Source organism: Scomber scombrus, chromosome 12 (assembly GCF_963691925.1).
Source record: "Scomber scombrus chromosome 12, fScoSco1.1, whole genome shotgun sequence".
Taxonomy (NCBI): Eukaryota; Metazoa; Chordata; class Actinopteri; order Scombriformes; family Scombridae; genus Scomber; species Scomber scombrus.
The window spans coordinates 27,400,810-27,415,039 of NC_084981.1; the positions used below are offsets into that span (position 1 = coordinate 27,400,810).

Sequence of the window (14,230 nt, forward strand, 5' to 3'; positions counted from 1 at the left end):
ATGTCGTTACTCCGGTAATGAAAATGACCTCTTAAGAGCCACTGCAGTACTTTAAGTCTTTTTCTTAAGTCTCCTTCCTCCTTTAAGTCTCCTTCTTTAAGATAATCAAAGTGTTTTAGACGTCTTAAAGGAATAAAAACAGATTTTTCTCTTCAGCCAGTCTCTGCATGATCCCTCAGACGTGTTTACATCTCCAAATCCTGTTTCATGCCCCTGATCGCTGCAGTATTTATGTATGTGATGATGATGATGATGATGATGATGATGATGATGATGATGATGATGGCTGGAGCTTCACAGGTCTTTGACTCTGAATGTTGTCATTTCAGTGTGTGACCCCGTCCTCGGTGATCATGGATCAATGGTGAGATTACATCGGCACATCTACTATATGTGCAGATGTGTGCAGATGTGTGTGAATGTGTGTAGTTGGATGGAGTCTTAATATTTGTGTAATTGCGGTGCCTTTAACGTGTGTGGGAGGGTTTTAGTGTGCTGGTGCTCTGAGGGTTTGTTACAAGGCTCATTTCTACAGTGACAGATGGATTATTGTGATCTAACACAACTACATATATACAGTGACTCACTCGGTGTGTGTGTGTGTGTGTGTGTGTGTATATTACATTGTGCAGACATATGCATTTTCAAGGCTTATGATCATTTTCTGTCATTTGACACTCATCATTTTAAAGTCATGAAAGAACAAAGATCAGAGGAAAGCTTTGAATTCCTCTGCAGCAGTGTGTGTGTGTGTGTGTGTGTGTGTGTGTGTGTGTGTGTGTGTGTGTGTGTGTGTGTTTCCATTATTATAACTGACTTGTAACTGTGTGTCTCTCTCTCTCTCTCTTTCTCAGTACGTTCCTCAAAACCTTTACCCTGTCTATAAGAACAAGGTGGTTCCTGTGTGTGACATTATTACTCCCAACCAGTTTGAGGCTGAGTGAGTTCAACATTTTTCCAATTTTTTTGTACATTTGTATCATTTTAAAATGTGACAGGACATTTTTTGTTGTATTTTTTAAATGGTCTCCACTTCTATGACTTTGTAACTGTGTGTGTGTGTAGCTCCACCACCTTTATGTAACACCACTCATGATGTTATCCAATGACTCCATTTTGTGGATCCAGAAATTTGGAGGAGTATGAATAGAAAGAAAAAACCAAAAAATGTTGCCCTTCTTATCTTGTTTCAACCTTTAAATCCTGATTTAAGTAACACTCCAATACAGTGAAGCTACATTATATTATGTTTATATTATGGGGAATAGTTAAAGTCAAAATGCCATAGATTATGGCTACTATTACCTTAAATGGAAATATACTAAATGCATCATTTAGCACATATTTCTCCACAATGTCTCTCTTAAAACAGCAGTCAGGTGTCTAAATGACCAGTGAAAGAGGTTTTCCTGGCTGTAATCATTCTCCTGTTCATACTGACTATTTAAAGCCATTTAAAAGTATATGATCAGCTTCTATTGAGCTTCATCAGTCTGAGTTAATCATATCAAGTGATATCTGACACATTTACAGTCTTTATAGCATCAGATTCCCTCTTAGTGTACCCTTCCTCCCTCCCTTCCTTCTTTCCTCCCTCCCTTCCTTCCTCCCTCCCTCCCTCCCTCCCTCCCTCCCTCCCTCCCTCCTTCCTTCCCTTCCTTCTCTCCTTTCCTTCCTTCCTTCCTCCCACTTTCCTTCCTTCTTATTTCCTTTCCTCCCTCCCTCCCTTCCTTCTTTCCTCCCTCCCTTCCTTCTTTCCTCCCTCCTTCCTTCCTTCCTCCCTCCCTCCCTCCCTCCCTTCCTTCTTTCCTACCTCCTTCCTTCCTTCCTTCCTCCCTCCCTCCCTCCCTCCCTTCCTTCTTTCCTCCCTCCTTCCTTCCTTCCTTCCTCCCTCCCTCCCTCCCTTCCTTGCTTCCTCCCTCCCTCCCACCCTCCCTCCCCCCTTCCTTTCCTCCCTCCTTCCTTCCTTCCTTCCTCCCTCCCTCCCTCCCTTCCTTGCTTCCTCCCTCCCTCCCGCCCTCCCCCCCCCTTCCTTTCTTCCCTCCCTCCCTCCCTCCCTCCCTCCTTCCTTCCTCCCTCCCTCCTTCCTTCTTCCTTGACTCGAGGACAACAGGAGGGTTAAAAGTAGATGATCAGCTTCTATTGAGCTTCATCAGTGTGAGTTAGTCATATCAAGTGATATCTGACACATTTACAGTCTTTTTAGCATCAGATTCCCTCTTAGTGTTTCCCTGTTGAGCTGTGGTGGAAGTATAGTAACAAAAAGACTTTGGTACTAAAAACACTGTAACGTTGAAACATAGAAGATGAAGATTTGACTCATTTGGACGACTGAAGCTTCATATTAGCTTCAGATCAACTTTTAAACACATTTTTGAACATTGAGTACCTTATAAAGGGATCTTCTAAAGGTCAGTATGAACAGGAGGAATGATTACAGCAATAAAAACAGGCTTCAATGTTCTTTTTTGGCTCCTGAATGTTGTTTTAAGACAAGTTTAAACACATTGTGAACTCATCCTTTAACCAAAATTTAAATGAAGCTCTGTGGGTTTGAACAATGCTCGGTCATGGTGTCTACATCCATGATAATGGACCTCCTGATGCACCCAGCCAGATGAAAGAGGCTGTTTTCATTACTGTGGACATATTATTTAGATTTTAGATAAGATTTTGATGCTTCCATTGAAGACACAGGAAGGTTTCTGGTGGCTCACATTCACTAAACAGCTGCATTTATGAGAAACTGTAAAATAAATACATCTTCTCCTGCAACAACAGCTCAGATCCAGCTTCACTGTCAAACTGCTCCACCTAGTGTTTGTATCCGATGAAAGGTTCTACATTAGTCGTGACACCACTTGATTTTCTGCTTGAATCTCAGTCAGATTATGTGTTGAACCCATAATTGTTGAGCTTTTGTTGCATTTGTGTGCTCCAACGTGAGAAGTTTCAAGGTTTCAATATACAGTACTGTGCAAAAGTCTGCTTTAATGACCATATATCATTATTTATCAGTCTCTTTATTAGAATACAACCAGAAAATACAGGAATTGTGCAGTATTTAAAAAACAGAAGAAGAAAAATAGAAAAGAAAACAGCTTCTTTAGGCTAAAGTGGGAAGTATTTACCTCCTGTTACACTTGGGAAATAGCAGGAACCTGGCTCTATTAAACCTAAATGGATTGGAGCCTTAATTTTGTATGCATATTTCCTGTATTTTCTGATTGTATGGTGGTGGCCTAAGACTTTTGCACAGTACTGTAACATGATTTCTCTTTTGGGACTTTTCTTTAAACTCTTCAATGAAAATTCATGTTTTACTGTTTTGACGTTTTTGGGTTATTTGTTTTCTTGTGTTTTTAGATTATTGACGGGGAAAAACATCAGCACAGAGAAAGATGCTGTAGAGGTAAAACCCTGCTCATTACCTCTAATCCTTCTTTACTTTCTTATGGAATTTCTATATATATATATATAACAAGTTTTTGTCTTATTTTAACATCTAATATCATCTGATTTACCCCAGTATCTCACCCTCTGTCTGACTCCCTGCAGGTGATGGACCTCCTTCATGCTATGGGCCCAGACACAGTGGTCATCACTTCCTCTGATCTGCCCTCCAGACTGGGAGATCGCTTCCTGGTGTCGTTGGGCAGCCAGCGCACGGTAGGTGGAGAAGAGTTTTTATATTAATCCCACATTGAGGAAACATAAAAAAAACCTCTCTTCTATATGTGGTGTCTTTGCTCTGCTGCTCAGTTCGTCCAGATGGCAGCAGGACGACACAGAGAGTTCGAATAGAAGTTCCCAAAGTGGACGCCGTCTTCGTAGGAACCGGAGATTTGTTTGCTGCTATGCTGCTAGCGTGGACACACCATCACCCTAATGACCTAAAGGTACACACACACACACACACACTGCTACCCCAAGCCAAGTCATAAAACATTATAATCACTGCATTTTCCCTCTCTTTCTATTATTCTCTCTCTCTCTCAGACGGCCTGTGAGAAGACGTTTTCGGTGATGCACCACGTTATCCAGAGGACCATATCTTACGCTCATGGTAAGAACAGCAGGATGTCTTCAATACTGAAAATAAAACAATTTACTTCTACTTAGTGTGTATGATAAAAAAAAATCTGACTCATGCTGTTTGAGAGACCGAGAGCCAAAAAAACACAAACAAAATCAGTAGAGCTAAAACTAAATGTATGCTGAAGTGTAATCATGCATGTATGTTTGCAGCTCTAAGACAGTTTTAGGGAATTAATTGTGAAAGTAAAAAAGCAAATATTTAATCAGTAGACGTTAAAATGTAAATATAGAATGTAAACTGCAGTTTTGTAATGCAAGATATTTACAATGCAGACACAGTATTGACATGTTTTAGCATCTAAAACAAACACTGTGTCTCAAATCACACACTTCTGTTAGTGCACTGTGTATACTGAGTGAAAACATTTTGACAGGTTAGTGTCTCAAATCAAACACGGCCGTTGCACATTTGCTGGAAATGACGATTACCTAGTTGCTAAGCTACCGTAAGCATTTGCATTATCGTATTAAATCATTACAGACTGCTGAATGAACCCAATAAACCTACTGATGGCTTATATGTGACAACAGTATAGTGGTGCTTAGTGCATAAAACACATGTATAATTTAAATTTGTATATTGTGGCGATGTTCACTATAGTTATAACGTCCTCAGCTGGCATTTCCTGTTTGAAAAGTGGTCCCTCCCCATCTGCTACGGAGCCAAGATGGCGACCGTTGAGGGCGAGAAGTGTCCATAGTCACACACTCAGCTTTCTGACTGTTTTCAGTGAAACCATCTACATTTATGCACTCAAAGTATTAAGTGTGAGTACAGAAGTATGAGATTAGAGACACAGCACAAGTCTTTTAAAACACTTAAACTACAAAGCAGCAGTGTCACAGTTGGTATAGCAGACATTAGATTCTCCACAACAGGAACTGCAGCTCTTTGGATGATAACTGGCCACGTTAGGCTGCTTTACACCAATGATAACTATGTTTCTCTTCTGCCTCTCTGTCAGAGTTAGCAGGTCCTGGTCGGAGGCCCAGTCCGCCCCAGCTGGAGCTGAGGATGGTTCAAAGTAAAGCTGACATAGAAGACCCTGCTATAGTTACGGAGGCCACGGTCATATCCTAACATTACCGACCCATGAGACTCATACTAACCTTGTCCTCCTCACCCATCAATCTCTCCAATCCTGTATCTGGGTAAATCTCTCATCACTGTAAACCTTGACTGTCATCGCCTAACTTTCAACACCCACATCATCCCGACTTCTTAAACCAGTTAGTATTGTAACCCCCCTTTAGTCCTTTTACCCTGAACCTGTTATCCCTTTAAGTCCTCAGTGTCCTAGCCCCTTAAATCGCACCTGTAACCTGTAACTCCCTACGACCCCCTCCAACCCCGACCCTGTTTGGGAACCAGAGCCACAGATAAACGGAGAGTTTGTTCGGGTCGGACGGTGAGCGTCATGTGACTGGCTCTTCTCTAACAGGGTACGTGAGCGGAGTGAAAGCTGTAGAGGTTGTGTGTTGATTACCAGAAAGCAGAAAATGTTATTATATATTAGAGGGAAGGAAATAATATGAGTGAAGGGTTTATTTGAAAACTATGATTGAGAAATTATTTTAGAGATTTTAAATCCTGATTTTGTAAAAGGTGAAGCCATATTTGTTATAATATAATATTTTAAAAAAGTAGTATATTTTATCCCTCAAATTCTAAAAGGACCACAGCAGATTTATCTATAACAGTCTCTTCTCTAACACATTTACTGGGAGTGAATACAACTGTGATCAGGCAGTAAAAATAAGATTACTCTCCTGGTAAAATCACATTTTAAAATATCTCAATACCTCCTGAACAACATCATACGGCACACATGTTTGTGCCATGACTTTGTTTATGGAAAAAATATATTGTTTATCTTTTAATTTGGTAAAATGGTTCTAAAGATGTCATGAAATCTAAGTTGTAATGTAGCAGGAACAATTTATCATTGCATTGGGAAACAAAACACTGCAACATATTTGTATTGTTTAAAAAAAAAAAGTGATCCAAAGTCCATTTACAGCTGCTACATTTTATTATTAACACGTTTTTCCAAAGCTGTACCATTAAAGAGGACATAACATGCACATTTCTAGATCTATATTTTTATTCTGAGGCTCTACTGGAATACCTTTGCATCAGTTACAGTTTTAAAACCTCCTTATTTATCTTCTACTGGCTCATTCTGCAGCCCCTCAGTTCAGCTTCTGTCTGAAACAAGCCGTTTTAGCTCCTGTCTCTTTAAGGCCAGCCTCAAATAGTAGAAGTCAAATTTCACTCTCTTCAAAATATACACTTCTCAAATACATCTGGACATGTTTGAGTCCCAAAATCTGATCTGAAACATGCAACTGGAACAACTTTAGCTACAAAATCTACAAAATAGATCTGAAAACCAATCTGATGTCATTGTGGAGAGAAAGTTAAAAAAAAAAGCTTTTAACTTGAAGTTTTGGACCTTTAATCATGTTTTAACAGACATCCAACATTATAAGCAGCATGTTATAACCTGGGCTTCTTTATCGCTCTACTACTGCCACTCTCCTCTCCTCTCCTCCACTCATCCTCTGTTCATTGATGACAGTGTTGCACTCTAGAGGAAGTCCTCCACGTCAGCTGCCAAGTATAGAAAATGTCCCGGCTGCTCCTCCTGTTTTAAAAAAAAAACTAACGATGCTCGAACCCTGTTTATCTATGGCTCTGCCCACCACCACTACTACCACCACTACTACTACTACTACTACTACTACAACCCCCCCCTCCCCCCTTTTACCCCCCGTCTTACAGCAGTGATGTAATAATGGTGACCAAGTCTAACCCCCTCCTCTCCCCCCTCTGAAAATATAACAAAGGTAAAAAAAAGAAACAAAAAAAAACGCACAATGTATAGTTGATGTATAGATGTTGTACTATAACTGTATTGGACCATCTGTATGATATCTTCAATCTGATCTGTCTATTGGACCATTGTGTTGATGCTACTGTACTATAGACCACACACGCACTACAATATGAGACGGCTGTGCTGGTTCTGGCACTCCCGACGCTCCACGGAGGCTCCCGTCGTTTGTCACTTGTTAGTAATAATAATAATAATAATAATAATAGGTAACTGTTTAATAGTCTTTAGTATTATAGTATGAACCTCTTCTCATCTCAAAACACAAACATAAAGAAAAATGGGGCAACCTGAGCTCGTCCCCCGGCCGATTTACCGGCTCTGAGTGCCAGAACCAACCCAACACACCCCGCCGGGCCGCTCCCGGCTCAGCTCTGGCCCAGAACCCTATATCTCAGAGTTGTGCCACTGAATTTTTACTGGAGGCCTCGAGAAGCACTTTGGGAAACATTAAAAAAAAGCAGACTCTCCTCGTCACAGCAGGAGATTCCTCCCCCTCCGCCCCCCCTCCCCTCTCTCTCCCCCTCCTAACACCCAGTAGTAGCAGATCTGTTAACATCTGTTGTCTTTTTGGTTCACTTCACACTCCGCTGTGGTTCCCCCGCAACAGAGATTAAACCACGAGTTGCATTTCAGAGTGAGATATCTTCCATTGTTGAGTAAACAAGACAAGTGTAAAATGATTTTAACGTAAGTAAAGCACAATATTAATTATCTAACCCAGTGGTGCTCAGAGGTTCTCATGTTAAGGACCCTTGTAGAAACCTGATAATGTAATAACTCACAATAATGTAATAAAAAAAACTTCATAACCTGATAATGTAATAACTTCCTGATAGTGCAATAAAGTGCATTTCCCAAATAATGTTATTACAATATTGATAAATTATGACATTATAAGGTTCTGCAAAAATAAGGTTAACCCAATAATGTAATAACTTCCTGTTAATAATAATAATTAGTTTTTATTACATTATCAGGTTCTACAACCCCCCAAAACTGACACAAATTAGACCACGGACCCCCATCTGATTCTTGCTTTTAGTTATTTTATTACTTGTGTTAATTATGGATGGATTTATGGTTCATGGCTTTTTTTTTGGAGGACCCCTGTAACCTCCTCAAGGACCCCACTTTGAGAACCACTGATCTAACCTGTCCAGATGTGTGTTATACTTTATCTTACCCCAGAAAAAAGGTTAAAATTGTGATTTCGAAACCAAATAATCTGTCTGGTTTTTGTTAAAAATGCTTAAAAAATTCCCAAATCACAAGTAAAAAATGTGGCTTGTTAACTATTACTAACAAATACTTAATTATCCACTAAGACTAAACTACTTTACTTACCACACTGAGTCAGTTTAACATCCTCGGCTATCTGATGAAACAGTGGCGGTTACGTAACTCTTGTGGTTGAGGTTGTGGGTTATTACACCTCAGTGGAGTGTGATCGGACATGTGATGCGATGATGACGGCACGCGACAGTTTTTTTTTACGGTTTTTAAAACTGTAGGAAAAATGTTGCGAGAACTCGGCATGTGCCTTAGCCCGCTGAGCTACCAGGGCACCACAGGAAATGAGATTTTAAGATTTAATTTACCTAAGAATCCTTTTTTTTTTTCCTCCTTCGTTGCTTCCTGATTTGAATGTTCAGTAATCTTTTAACAGGAAACTATTAAAATATTACAGATAACTTATTAACAACATGCAGTTTGGAAAGTTTTAAACCAAATATAAACGTAATGTGTGGCTTCGAAGGATCATATCGAGGCTTAAAAAAATGACAGAAAATGAAAAAAAAGAGATATCCAGATCCCGTCAGTGTCCCATCTGAGCTGGATGTAAGGTTCTGGGCAGGCCAGTGTAATTCTGTACTGCTGTCGTTTCTCTATGGACTGTACTGTGATACTGCCTTAGGAACCTAACATCACAACACCACAATACTGCTCACTGAGGGAGAGGTGGAGAGGGAGGAGGAGGAGGAGGAAACATGAGATGTCGTATATGTAGGTACATTTTTGACTGGAAGACATTAGATTCAATTTTGAATAAGCTGAGATTTTCATTTTGAATCTATGAAAATATTTTAAAGGACTCTACTAATGATTATTTGTAATTATGAAAGAATATGTTGATTTTTTTTTTCCAATGAACCAATTAATTATTTAGTTTATAAATATACGGAAAATTGGAAAAAATGATATCCAGAGCTCCAAAGTGACATTTAAACAGCACATATTCACAAATTGAGAAGCAAGAAGCATCAAATATTTAACATTTTTGCTCCATAAATGACTTTAACCCTTTACATACTGTTCAGGGTCTAATCTGACCCTTTTTTTTACATTTGAGAGAAGAAAAAAAAAACACAAAAAACTTTTTTTTAGACAGATATTTGACGACTGAGAATATACAAAACATTTAAATATTTAACAACTTTCTAAAAATGTTTTAGTGCAGCTGATTCACAAAATTACCCACACAATTATATATAAAGACTAATTATGAGGGGGGGGATGTTGAGAAAAGCCTGAATATGAACAGTATGTAAGGGGTTAAAGAAGATTCATTTAACATTGAAACTGCTGATTAATTAATTAATTAATTAATTAACATTTTCCCTTTTTTTCAAATTTCCTGCATTTTGACTTCATAGACAGAAAAACACCTCTTGGACTGATGACGGTGCTTTTAGGGGGTAAAAAAAATGCAGTGTCATTTTTAAAAAAGGAGAAAAATTTGCAATAGTCGATATTGATTTTTTTGTTTAGTTTTGTATTAGTAATGATTCTATTGTGCTGCTGCAGCACTGATTGTCATATCAATAACAGACTGCTGCGTCTGTGCGCTCGGCCAACCAGCTTTAAGCTCTGCTATAATCAACATGTGCACTATCCAATCCTCTGCTTCCTGCTAATGAACCAGTCGGCTGTATTAATGGGTCAAAATGTGTCTACGTTGTTGTGTGTGTGTGTGTGTGTGTGTGTGTGTGTGTGTAAACGTCTTTTATGGTCACAGGGTTTTGTGTGTGTGTGTGTGTGTGTGTGTGTGTATGAAAGATGAAATACCCCAAGACAAATGAGGAAGGGGATGAGGAAGGAGGAAGGAGGTAGAGGGGTGAAAAAAACAACAAAACAAACAGTGTCTATGTGGAAGAGAGAGGAGGTGAGGTATGTTCAAGAGGACAATCATTCTGTGGTGTTACGCAGTGTTGCACGACTCTGTTCACGAACTCGTCTTTTCCTTGATGCCTCACGTCCCCCCTCTCTCTCTTTTTTCTTCCTCCCTCTCCCTCCCCCCATCCATCCATCCATCCATCCACAGCCAAATATTATCCACCCCTTAAATCTGTCCGCCAGCTTCCCTGCAGTGCCGGTCGTCGTGTCTGTCGTGTTGCTAGTTTTTAAAAACCTTTTTAGCCTCGCTGTGTGTGTCTGTATGTGTGTAAGTATGTGTGTGTTTGTGTGTGTTAGATACTGTACCCCGACTTACCCCCCCCCCCCTCTCTATCTCTCTCTGCTAGAACATCACTAACTCTTGAGTTGCCACGCTGCTTTACAACCTGCTTCTATCTCCACTCGCTTTCTGTCTTTCATCCAAGAAGAAAACTGCAGCAACTCTCCGTGCTGCTCACCCTCAACGCTCCCTCCAGTCCTAAATGCTGCTATCGCCCCCGCCCCCCCCCCCCCCCCCCCCCCCCCCCCCCTGCATCACCCCTCCCTTTGCACCAGTTACTCGTAACTCTTTCTGCACAGTTTGTGTCTAAAGTCGGGTTGCACCATTTGAACTTAATTACCCTTGTAGCACCATCCAATTAAGAGCAAACCATGCCCAGATTATGTATTTAACTTAATAACCAATCCTTTTATAAGTATAGGCATAAGTTTGCTTTATTCATAATATAAAAACATGGAGAAATACTGCATGTGTTTCATGTGTTAAGAGTGCAAAAAAACCTTAAATTTAAGGGGTTATTAGGATTATTTATCTAACATGACCAATACTATTTAGTAATTTAGATTATTATTACCCTTATAAATTGTGTTTTTGTGAAATACAATTTTAAGTTTAGCCCAGTTTATTATGTAGATTCCCACTTAATTAGTTTATTAATCAGCCTTTTTTTAATCAAGTATGAGGTCAAATGTGTCTACACCAGGGTGGCTGTGGCTCAGGAGGTAGATCAGGGGTTTGATACCTGACTCCTCCTGTCTGCATGTCGAAGTGTATTTGGACAAGATACTGACCCCCCCACCCCCCCCCCCCCCCCCCCCCCCCAAATTGCTCCTGATGGCTAGAAACATTTTATAGCGCCAATATCGCCTCCTGGTCAGCAGACTGAGGAAAGTGCTGTATAAATGCAGTCCATCATATATCTGCAACCTAACTAGTTTAGTTAACAAACAATCAAACACTCACACCTGACAGTTACTGGGTGTCAATATTTAACAACTACTCTTAACGCAGGAACTAGTTTGTGTGGTGCAACTTGTTTTAAACCTTTGTGTAAATCTCTACTTAGTGACATTAAGTGTGACGTTACGAGCAGCTGGTGCATCCGGCTACTGAGCTAATCAAGGCCGGCTCACTGTACTGTCTTTATTCCTACAACAACAAAAAAAAGAACAACCATTAAATGTTGGTTGTTTTAATCCTTGATGTAAAATGATGTCACGTTCACTGCCAGAAAGTATTATAAAGTCTGTTTTGCTTCGTGAGGAAGGCTGAAACTAAAGTGTGCACAAAACAATGGAAGTTAAATCATAACCTGTTAGAAATGCTTCATGTTACATTACATTATGATATATTATGTTACGTTTCTGTAGTGGAAAAGGAGGTTATGTTACATATGTATCCAGCAGAAACAGAGCAATACAGCTAACCCTGCCTGTCACATGTAAATCTAATAGTTATGGAAATGTGTAATTGGGTCGCTCCAGCAAAAATAATACTAAATATTCAACTTTATTCATCATTTTGTGGTTGAAACCTGCACAGAGCTGCAGCAAAGACTCAACCCAATGTTAACATACAGAATATTGCTACATTCAAGCATTAAGTCTTGTGTGATTTGGTTAAAATTTAAACCAGTAAACACAAAAAAAGAAGCTCTAAATCTTCCTTGTTCACACTGTTCAGAACTAAATGTTTCACTCACAGCAGAAAACGACTTGTAAAAGCTGTAATTGTCTGTAATTAAGATGGTTATAAGTGACCCGGTCTTCCCATGATGCTTTGCTTGACGCTCCCACGCCTCCATATTTCGCCTCCTCCTCTCTTTACCTGTTTAAAGCCCCTCCTGCCTATCCCCCCCCCCCCCCCCCCCCCCCCCCCCCGCTAAAAGCCGAAACGAGCCCGACCGCCTGTCTCTCCGACCGTGGTCCTCTCCTCTTCTCCTGATCGACAGTTTCCGAACCTCCGCCATCTTGTTATTTTCTGTTTACTTGGTGGCCAAAAACAAAAACGAGGAAATGTAATAATCATTGTTTGGTAACTGTTTCTAGTGCTATGTTTTTGGAGCGTTACGAGTATTTTCTAACATGTTACAATAAAAAGATTGTAGTGTACAAATTCACATTTATAAAATATATATATAGATATATATGAGAAATGTATGTTCTAATGCAATAAAGAGAAATTAAGAATTATGAAAATGGTATTGGTCTGTTATTATTACTCATTTAATATGATTTATTTATTTAAAGTTATGTTTTGAGCTTTGATTTATGATGCATGTATTTATAGGAAGTAGTCCTTTAATTGACAGGTTGTAGCATTTTTTTTTTATAGTTTAAGCTCAGAAGTTGAAAATTAAAGTGAATCAACTTAGTTTTGATTTGCACAAGTTAACTATGAATATTAATATTTTTAGAGCTGAGGTTCTGAGTTTAAATTCCCTGACAAAAACCCATTAACAAAAAAAAATCCTTTTCAATTATCTGCTAAATTAAATTGTTTTCTCCAGTTTTTTCTCCAATTAAATTTAAATCTAATTCAGAGATATTGAGGAAATATGTAGTGTATGCTCTCTGTGCCTAAAGGCGTCGATGTCAGAACCTCAGGGATGTCTGGATGTCCGATTGCCATCCCAACTCCTATTATTTTAAATGTTGATTGATAGTTTCTCTCCTCTCCTCTTTATTTATTCTCCTTGTCTTCCTCTGCTTCTATCTCTCTCTCACACTCTCCCTCAAACCCAACCAGTCAAGGTTTCTTCCCATTTTTTCCTTGCCGCTATCACCAAGTACTGCTGTGAGCTTTTTTTTAATCCAGGTTAAAAAAATTCTCTTTTCATGTGCTTATGATTGAGCTCTTTTAAAGCACTTTTAATCTTTCATTTGCACTGTATGTCCTTTTAATGATTTTAATACAAACTCATATTTTAGTCCAATTTTTACTTTATTTTCTCTTTTTCTGTACTTTGTTTTTATTTTTTATTATTATTAGGTTTTCTTGTTTTTAATTGTGTGTTTTAATGTTTCCAATTTTTAATTATTATTGGGTTTTATTTTTTATTATTATTACGTTTTCTTGTTTTTAATTGTGTGTTTTAATGTTTCCAATTTTTAATTATTATTGGGTTTTATTTTTAATTATTATTAGGTTTTCTTGTTTTTAATTGTGTGTTTTAATGTTTCCAATTTTTTATTATTATTGGGTTTTATTTTTTATTATTATTAGGTTTTCTTGTTTTTAATTGTGTGTTTTAATGTTTCCAATTTTTTATTATTATTGGGTTTTATTTTTTATTATTATTAATTTTTCTTGTTTTTAATTGTGTGTTTTAATGTTTCCAATTTTTTATTATTATTGGGTTTTATTTTGTATTATTATTAGGTTTTCTTGTTTTTAATTGTATGTTTTAATGTTTCCAGTTTTTTATTATTATTGGGTTTTATTTTTTATTTTTTTAATTGTACGTTTTTATGTTGTTTGTTTCCAGTTCTTACTGTTAAATGTTTAGTTTTTATGTAAAGCACATTGAGTTGCCCCTGGGTATGAAATGCACTCTATAAATAAAGCTGCCTTACCTTTAAATTAAATTAAAGAGTACAGTCTAGACCTGCTCTGTGTGAAAAGTGCCTAGAGATAACTCTAAAAAAAGATTGATTGATATTCAAAAGATGTAAACTTGAAGACATTGACTTGTTATCGATATGGTCTTTAAAGCCACAGAGGTCAGGGTCAGGCTTAAACTGATACTCACATCTTGTTTCATTAATTTAAAAAACAT

At 38.3% G+C, this 14,230-nt stretch overlaps 1 protein-coding gene across 1 annotated transcript; it reads left to right on the top strand.

Annotated features, from left to right (window-relative positions):
* LOC133991546 (pyridoxal kinase-like) lies at positions 1 to 5,209 on the top strand. The gene is made up of 8 exons (XM_062430002.1): positions 1 to 14; positions 301 to 364; positions 855 to 940; positions 3,367 to 3,412; positions 3,559 to 3,673; positions 3,763 to 3,899; positions 4,000 to 4,066; positions 5,064 to 5,209. Exons 1-8 carry the CDS (start codon positions 1 to 3, stop codon positions 5,177 to 5,179), a joined length of 645 nt encoding a protein of 214 aa, XP_062285986.1. The 3' UTR covers positions 5,180 to 5,209.
* The last annotated feature ends 9,021 nt before the right edge of the window (positions 5,210 to 14,230 follow it).

Coding starts and splice junctions, on each gene's coding strand:
- LOC133991546 (XM_062430002.1), top strand. Junction 365..854: donor TCGGTGATCATGGATCAATG/GTGAGATTACAT, acceptor TCTCTTTCTCAG/TACGTTCCTCAAAACCTTTA. Junction 3,674..3,762: donor GGGCAGCCAGCGCACGGTAG/GTGGAGAAGAGT, acceptor TCTGCTGCTCAG/TTCGTCCAGATGGCAGCAGG.